This window comes from Microcebus murinus, chromosome 27 (genome assembly GCF_040939455.1).
Source record: "Microcebus murinus isolate Inina chromosome 27, M.murinus_Inina_mat1.0, whole genome shotgun sequence".
Lineage (NCBI taxonomy): Eukaryota > Metazoa > Chordata > Mammalia > Primates > Cheirogaleidae > Microcebus > Microcebus murinus.
The window spans coordinates 8,233,243-8,242,339 of record NC_134130.1 but is presented as its reverse complement, the minus strand read 5'-3'; the positions used below and the strand labels follow the sequence as shown (position 1 = coordinate 8,242,339).

Genomic DNA, 9,097 nt, shown 5'->3' with positions numbered 1-9,097 from the left:
CAGGATGCCGAGGGACCGACAGCAGCATGTGACAACAGCAAGGAACGTATGGGTGTCTGGCTTCGTCTGGGTGGGGCCGCCCTGAAGAAGGGGTGGTGGGCACCATGGGCGCAGTGAGACACCGGGGGCGAGGTGTTCCCAGACAGGGACCAGCGTGGAGGGCGGAGGGAGGAGGGAATGGGGCCTTTGGGCATTTGGAGGACTCTGGGCAGCCACAGCCAGACACAGGCACACACGTGGGACACACAGGCACACGCAATCACGTGCACAGTTACATATGTATGCACAGGTCACACAGTTACACAGGTACACACATGTATGCACATCCACACGAACATGCAAATACATATAGTGCACAGACCTGGTAACACACACGGCTACACTCGTGTGCACGCAGGCACTCACAGGGTTACACATGCACTGTTACACACTCGCACGCGCATAATCACACTAACAAGCACACACTGCAAACACGCAGAGGCACACGGCTGCATGTGCGCACCTATCTGGCACATGCATGCATGCACACAGACCCACACTCGAGCACACATGCGGGCGCGCACAGGCAGCCCAGTGATGAGTGGCTGGTGGGGAGAGGCGAGAAGGCGCCCGGTTGCCTTGGCAACACATCCTGGGACCCGACCAGGCCTCGTTAGCGCGGCTCATCTGGCGGGCTGTCAGCGGGCGGGGGGCTGCGCAGACCCCAACTCTGCACAAAGGTTCCTGGAGCCCTGACAGTCTGGGCCCCGTGGGGACACGGGCAGAGAAAACAGCCCAGCCTGGGTCACGGCAGGGAGACAGGCCCAGTCCTGGGGGCCCATGGTGGACACGGTCCTGGCCGTGGAAGTTCATGAAGGAGGTTACCACAGCACCCGGCACCCAGACCTGCGAATCCACGCGAGCCGTGCTCATCACAGGGCCTGGGGTCTTGCCCGCCACCCCACCTCCGTCCCAAGCAAGAGGGACTAAGGGGTGAGAAAGGACTTTGCCCCCTTGAAGGCTCCCCACGTCCTCCCCAGAATCCACGGCAAAGGCAAACTCCTCTTGTTATTAAACAGCCAAGCAAGCAGACCTCCACCCCCGCGTTCCCGAAACACCTTTATTGCACTAAAAACAGCATTTATAAACAAACACGTGGGGGGTGTCTTAAAGATTTATCCACAGTCAACGTCAAACACAAAGATATCAAACAGTGCAGGGAATGTGAACCGCGGGACCCCCTGGGAGAGCCGGGCAGCGGTGACAGCGGTAACGCCATGCAGGGCCCTCTGTTCCCGCCTCCCCCAGCCTGACGCCCAAAGCCCTGGTCGCTCCCAGGGTCCAGAGAAAAGAGGGAGCCCCACGGTGCCAGGCACAGAGGGGGCCCCGTCGGAGGGCGCCTCCTTCTAGACCTCCGGGGGCGCAGGTGCGTCTCACCAGGCGTGCGGGGACAGCTTCCTCCGGTCCTTCGGGATCAGCTCCTTCACCCTCCCCGGTGGGAGGCAGAAATCTACTCAGGAGGAACGCAGCATGACAAAGGGGGTGACAGCTGTGCCAGGAGGGACACCCCAGGACGCCACCACGGTGTGCCTGGCACATGGAGCCAGGCCGGCAGCCCAGGAGAGACACAGGGTCTGGCCTGGCCGAGCCCCTGCTTTGAATCGTAGCATTTCTGATTCATTCTGAGCTGGAAAACCCCCACAAAAATCATTCAGGGACCCACATAACCAACACAATTAAGCCCACGCACACACCCAGCAGCATGAAAAGCCACAAGCAGGGTCCCCCCAGCTGTCCTTTCCTGACCCCACCTGCCAGCACCCAAACCTAGTTACACACTCTGCGTCTGTCGCCGCAGCACTCCCAGCCACCCAGGGCGCCGGGCAGCAGGGCAGACGGGGAGGCCCTGGGTGGCCGCCCCAGGAGGGAGGGACAGATGGATGGGCAGTTTGGGCCACTCTCTGGACACCTCTGAGCGAGACCCTCAGTCAGGGTGGCTCCAGACGCGGCAGGGAGAGGGGCCAGGCAGGCTGCGCCCGAAATCAGGCTGAGACGGCACTGGAGGAAAACAGCGACACGAGAGCTGCCGGGCTCCCGGCGGCCAGAGCAAGTCGCTCTCGTCTTCTCTTCCCAGACTCCCTCTGCTCCGAGCTTGGCAGCTGCTGCTCCCCTCTTCTCCTCCTCTGTCTGGGCAGGTTCACTGCCCTCCGAGACGGGTGGACACCCTCCTGACCCCTCTCTGCATAGCCCCGGGGTGGGGGTGCCTCCCACGGCCCTAGGGACGTGCTGTCCCCGGGCACCTGGCTGGAACGGTGGCAGCGAGGCTGTGGGGAGGACACTCGGCAAGGAAGGGAAGGGAGCTCCAGCTCAGCTCCACGACCTGCAGCCTCTCCATCCCACCCGGCCCGGGCCCCTGAGCACCTTTTCCCAGAACTCTGAGTCAAGGATGGTGTTGAGGGACAAAGGAGGGTGTCTAGCCCTGGGAAGTGGCCCTTCCTCTTCCCCAGAAACCCCTCTCTTCCTCCTCCTCTGAAAAAATTAATTCACGAAAATGAACATTCCGAAGACCCAGGAAAGCCGCACGTCAGCTGCAGCATCAGGGCCGAGCCCAGCCTGAGTTCCGACCCACCTCCCGGCCCAGCCCAGGACGGGACGGCCCTACAGGAAGGGCAGCAGGGAGGTCAGAGGCAGCTCCTCCTCCCCGAGCAGCGTGTCCCGTTTGAGGCTGCTGCCTTTGTTGACCACCTTGATCCTGAGGGCCAGCTTCCGGACACTGGCCGGCCCCAGGCCGTCGAAGAAGAAGTCCTCGTTGAAGACGGGGTTGCGGCTGTTCTTGATGATGGTGCTGCGCTGCTTCTGCAGCTTGCCGGGCACCAGGCACAGGCCCACGCAGCAGTTGATGCTGCGGGCGTCGCACAGGCGGTCGTACAGGCCCTCGGCAGCCAGTAGGCGCACCCGCAGGCGGGCCTGGGCCGCCTCGTACTCCGCCAGCAGCCGCACGCTGCCCCTGGGGCCCATCCGCACCGTGTGCTCCCCTCGGGGCGCCTGGCCGGACTCGGGGCCTGGCTCCGGGGTGGCCCGGCGAATCAGGCGGCGCCGGATCCCCGGGCTGGTGTCCGGCGTGCTGTCGTCAGCCGACAGGGAGCCGTGGCGGCCAACCGAGTGCTTGAGCTGGCTCACCTTGGCCTGGCTGTCCTGGGCAAAGCCCTTGAGCAGAGACACGGAGCGGGAGAGCAGAGGGGACCCGAAGGGGGAGGACTCGGCCGAGGACCCGGTGTCACTCTCCCCCCCACTAAAGTATCGGCTGGGGCTCATGAGAGCCCCCCCAGCCTCCCTAGACCCCCCGTCAGCCCCGTTGGCCTTGGCCCCGGCCCGACGGCGCCCGGTGCCTGGGGAGCCCACCTGGGCCAGGGCCCCATGCTCACTGTGGAACAGAGACTCCTTGCGACGTGTGTGGGGGCTCTCGGCCAGCGTGGCAAAGCCATAGGACGTCTGGGCCTTGGGCACCGAGGGCAGAGACATGGCGCCCTGGGCCTGGGGGTCAGCGTTGGTGGCCTCCTCGGCCGGCCAGTCCTCCGCGCTCTCTATCTGGATCACGTGCCGGGTGGCTGCCTTCAGCAGGTTCTTGCTCTCGGCTGCCAGCTTGGCCGGCAGCCGGGGGCTCCGGGGGGCGCGGCAGGGCGCGGCCGAGGCCAGGTTCTGTTCTGACGTGGACGGGCCCAGCGTGGCCTGTGCCTCAGCCTCCGTGGGGCCCGAGGGCAGCTTGGGGGGGATGAAAAAGTCGGGGATCTTGTCGGGTGTCAGCACGTTGCTGTACAGGGGCCCTTTGGAGGCCTTGTCCCCCGACTCGCCCCCCACGCCTCGGGTGGCACCGTTTTCCCCGGTCCCCCGAAGCCGCTCCAAGAACCACATGTTGGTTTTCCTCATGGGGGCGGCAGGCGACAGGCCAGGAAGGGCTGCAGCGTCTGGGAAGAGAAGCAGGGGGTCAGGGGCCCTGGGGCCCGGCTGCTGGGTGAGGGAAGCCCTGGCCAGTACCCTGGCCAGCAGGGGCTCGGTGGGGCCCGGGACAGGGGCGGGGCAGGATCACCCATCCCCTTCCTGGAGAGATGGCACTGAACTTCTGAGCACCCAGCCAGGGAGGCAGGAGTGCCGGTGCTCTCACTCCTAGGGGAGCTCCCGGGGAGGAGGGCCCTGTCCCGCCCCCCCAGTCCGGTTTTGAGGATCTCGCTTCCCAAAGGGTTCCCCGCTCAGTCCCAAGGGAGGACTCTGGGGTGTGGGTGGGCCCCCAGGGCTTCCCAGCTCCGCCCCCCAAGCTCCCACCCACCTGTGGCTTTCCCTGGCCGGGGACCAGGCATTCAGGTGGGGGAGGGAGGGGCACCGAGTCTGGGGGCTGGCAGCTGGCGAGCTGACCCCCCCACACCCCCCACGGACTCGGCTCGGGTGGGGGTGGGGTCCCCGCAGCCCCCGCGAACGGGGCGGGTCCCCGGACTCACCCGCCGGGGCGACGGCCCAAGGCTGCGGGCGCTCCCGCGGGCGCAGGGGTCCGGGCGCGGGGCTGGCGCGGGGCTGGCGCGGGGCGGCCGGCTCCGACGCGGGCGGCGGCAGCGCAGTCGGACTCATTCACCCCCGGCCGCGGGAAGCCGCCCAGCGCCGCCGCCGCCGCCGCCGTATTCCTCCTAGTACGGCCGCGCGCTCCGCCCCCGGGCCGGCGGGGCGTCGCCGGGAGGGGCCTCGCGGGCCGGGCGGCGGGGCACGGCCAAGTGGCGTCGCGGGTGCGGGCCAGGCCTGGCGCGGCCCCCGCCGACCCCTGCCTGGCGCCCGGGAGCAGGGCCGCAGCCCCCTTGCTGCCGGCCCCTTCTCGGAGGCCCCTTTCGCGACCCGCGAAGCAGAATAAACAGTCGCGGCGATAGTAAGCGCAGCTGGGTTTACTGCCCAGGTTCCTCCCTGCGCGCCTCTGACTCTAGGACCCTACGACCCCACCGGGCAGGCGGGCAGGGCCCAGTGACACCCCATCTGTGGCTGAGGAAGGTGAGGGCCACACAGCCAGGCGCGTGCAGTGGACGTCCTCTCAGCAGAGCCCCCAGGAAGCTGCTCCTTGAAGGAGGGGCTGCTCCTTCATTCCGGGACCACATTCACTGAGCGTCCACTGGGCGCTGAGGGCCCCGGAGAGGAAGGGACGCAACCCCGCCCTGGCAATGCCCACAGGGACACAGGGACATCACGCAACTGTAGTCATGGGGCTCCCAGGACAGAAATACAAGACACGTGATGGGGGGCAAGGGAGAGGGCCCTCCACGCAATCCACAGATGGGGAAACAAGACAGCCCGGGCCCAGGCCCCTGCAGCTCCTGAGACCGCAGGGCCCCTCCGGAGCTGGAGCCCTGCTCCTGCCCCTGCGGGAGGCCCAGCCCTGGCTGCATCCTGGATGTCACCCTCCCTCCAGCCTGCCCTCTCTCCTGGAGCTCAAGGCCGAGCAGTCCCCGTCCAGTCTCGGCTCGTAAGGAGCCAGCAAGATGACATGTCACCAGGACCAACCCGGGCGGCGGACGCCTGGCGCTTTATTAAATTATCGATTGTCCAGGAGCCTCCCACGTTCCGGAAACGTCCCCAAGTCATTGAGATGGGGGCTGGGATGAGTGAGTGCTGGCGCTGCTGCAGAGGAGGGGTGCAGGCAGGTGTGGGGGAGCCAGGCCAGCCTTGGAGCAGGGGGCAGGGTCCTATCAGCCAGAGGGGGAGCATGGCTCAGAGCAGCTGTGACTCCCCCAGGAGCCGTCTCAGCTTTGTCCACTGAGCAAACTCAGCCCCCGCTTCGTGCCGGGCAGCCGCAGTGCAGCCCACAGTCCCACAGGGGAGGCAGACCGAGGGACCCCCTGCTTGCTGCCCCAGGGCCCCTGGGCAGACCTAAGCCCCAACCTCAGCTGTGTGACGAATGCTGGTGTCCCCTCCCTTGCTGGGCCTCGAGCCTTGGAGAGGAAGGGTCATGGAGGTCTTGTCCCTGCAGTGTTCCCAAGGCCCGAGTTGGGCAAGTTGGGAGCTCCAGTAAACCTTTGCCAGACAGACGGAGAGCACCACAATAGGAACGGTGACTTCTAGAACAGTGCTCTTGACTGCAGCAAGCAGCACGAGGCCTGAGGTGGAGGGGGAGCCCCGGGCCGCTGAGCTACCTTTCATCACTGTACAGTCAGAGACGGGCAGGTGCAGGGACGGAAGGATGGCTCTGGCTGTGGAGGGGCTGTGCCAGTTCTGATGAGCAGCCCAGCGGGTGTTGAGGTCCAGTCCCCACCACCCAGCCCGGCTGGGCACAGGCCCTCGCCCCCAGGTGGGGTGGGGAGGAGGCCCCAGGTGTGCATGCAGCGTTCGTGCTGAGCAATCAGACGCTCCTCTGGAGCTGCCCAGTGGGGCTGGAACCCTGGGCCAGCAGTCCCCGCCGTGTGACTGCAGGCAAACACCCAGGTCTCTTTGTGCCTCCAGCTCCTCATTGGTCCAGACAGAGACAGTCCCTGCATCCCAGCGTCCGCGTGAGAACGAAACAGGTTCCTGTCCGCAAAAGCACCTGCAGCCGGCCCTGCAGCCGGCGAGGTAAGTGTTGGTAAGGGGAAGGTCTCAGCTGGGAGGTGGGGGGGCACTTGCCAGCTTCGAAGTGAAGCCCAGAGCCAGAGCCCTGACCCCCACAGCCTAGCTCAGCCAGCCCTACCCCTGCCCCCAACCCCTATCACATTCGGGGGCTGGGGAAACTGAGGCCAGGAGGATAGTCCCCATCCTGGATGGGGCAGGGACAGGGAGGCCTGTCCTTCCAGCGGGTTGGCTCTTCTGCCTCCCTCTGCAGCAGCCCTGGTGACAGCCCCCCAAGACCACCCTGTACCCTGAACTGCAGCCCTCCTGGAATCAGAGACTGCGGAGGCTCGAACAGCAGGGGCCGGTGGTATGGACCGGAGCCCCTTCCAGCCTGAGTCGCACGCTTCATGCTGAGTGGCCTCATCCTCAGTCCCCCTCAGGTGGGGGCTCAGCAGGAGGGGTGGCTCCCAGGAGCTAGGCCTGGATCCTGGGCAGCCCCAGGTAACAGGCTTGCAGGAAGTACAAGGAGGTGGTTTAAAGCAAAAAGGGCCTTAAAGGGGACGACGGTCTGGGGTTGCAGCTCTGCCACCTCCTGGTGGTGTGGTCTTGGGCAAATTACTTCCTCTCTGTGAGCCTGTTTCCTTGCCTATAACACGGGGAGAATCTGAGCACCCTGTGTTCATTCAGGTCTTAGCCCACGTGCCAGCAGAGTGCCAGGTAAACGGGGGCTCCAAAGGGGACGGAGTATGGGGGGAGCCTGGGCCTTGGAGGACCCAGAGCTGTGAATCCATGAATGAATGAGGTGCACTGAGACACCTCTCTGGCCCAGAATTTCTGGAATCTGACACTTCTCCATACTCCCCTGACTGAGGGCCTCCCCTCAGCCCTCTCCATTCCTGGCCTGTCCCCAGCAGTATAATCTCATCTCACTGTGAATGCACACACATCACCCCTGTGGCCCTGCCAGCTCTCCCTGACACGGAACATCACCCCCTCTCTGCTCTGATCTCACCTGACCACACTGGGCCACTTCTGCTCCCTGAGTATGCTGGGTGCCACACACCACAGGGCCTTTGCACATGCCGTCTCCTCTGCCCAGAACTCTCCCCTCTTCACCTGGGGCCCATCCTTTGATTACTACAGCCCCTGTGTCATTCCCACAAAGAAACTCTCCCGGATTTCCTGGGATCTCTAAGCTCCAGCACTTGACTTTTCACAGCTGTCATACATTTAGTGGTGATTTGCTGACTAACACCACTTGACTGTTAACTCCACAACAGTAGGTCTGTCGTGGTCACTACTGTTGCATCCCAGCTGGCTGCTCACCAGAAGTCCTGGCAAATAAGAGGTGCCCAATACAGGCATCCTAAGGTGCTGGAGTGTGGGGGTGGGTGGATGGATGGATGGATAGATGAGTGGATGGATGGATAGATGGGTGGATGGATCAATGGATGGATAAATGGATGGATGGATAGATAGGTGGATGGATGGGTGGGTGGATGGATGAATGGATGGTTGGGTAGATGAATGAATGGATGGGTGGATGAGTGTATGCATGGATGGATGGGTGGATGGATGGATGTGTGGGTGGTTGGGTAGATGAATGACTGGATGGGTGGATGAATGGATGGATGGATGGATAGATGGATGGATGGATGGAAGGTTGGTAGATGGGTGAATTGATGGGTGAATGGATGGGTGAATGAGTGGATAGATGGATGAGTGGGTGAATGGATGAATAGATGGATGGATGGATGGGTGGGTGGCTCTCAGTCTCCATATGTCTGAAATAAGAGCCATGTCATCAAAGTCCCCTTCCAGCCCTGCCTTCTGAAGGCTCTGTCCTAGGTAAGGGCAGACCAGAGTAGTTCTACTCCCCACACCCTTTCCAGACATGTCCCGGGGGGGATGGGGAGGGCCGCTGACTGCAGACAACACCCCATCAGAGACCCAGCCCTGGGCACCCCTGCCCTCAGCCTGGGCAGAGGTGGCCAGCAGGACATGGCAGGCAGGGCCTCTTGGGCGAGATGTTGCCGTGTCTGTGGGTGGAGCTGGGAGGGTCCTGGGGAGAACAGGGGGCCTCTGGGAGGTAGAGGCCCAGAAGCAACATGAAGGCAGGTCTAAGGAATGGAAGTTGGGGGGCTTGCGAGGGAAGCGGGGCGTAGGGGGAAGTGGGGGCACTGAGCGATATCCCTATAAAGGAACGGGACGCGGGGAGACTGAGGAGCGGCACTCAGGGGCTGGATGGGGCATCCTAGGGAAGAAACAGGGAGCGTTTGTCAGATTCAATGGGTGTCTGGGAAGGGCGGCCTGTGCACTCGGGACATGAACGAGGGCGTCTCCGGGGCGGGGCTGGGATGTGATTAGCAGGGGTCGGACAGCGGTGTCTGAGCGAGGTGGGGCTCTGGGCAGAGGGGCCCCACTCCCCGCCCAGCACAGGCACCCCTCCCTCTCCGCGCCCAGGCCCCCAGGGGGGCCGAAGCAGGGTCCCGCAAGCCCCTCCTGGGAGACTCATCCCGGCCCCCAGCCCTGCGAGGGCCCCCGAGTATGCAGCTGGGCTCAC

At 64.3% G+C, this 9,097-nt stretch overlaps 1 protein-coding gene across 1 annotated transcript; it reads right to left on the bottom strand.

Moving 5' to 3' along the window:
* Positions 1-1,103: 1,103 nt before the first annotated feature.
* Positions 1,104-3,947, bottom strand: C2CD4C (C2 calcium dependent domain containing 4C). Its single transcript, XM_012745852.3, has one exon. The coding sequence runs from the start codon at positions 3,904-3,906 to the stop codon at positions 2,638-2,640; it is 1,269 nt and encodes a 422-aa protein (XP_012601306.2). The 5' UTR covers positions 3,907-3,947; the 3' UTR covers positions 1,104-2,637.
* Positions 3,948-9,097: the final 5,150 nt, after the last annotated feature.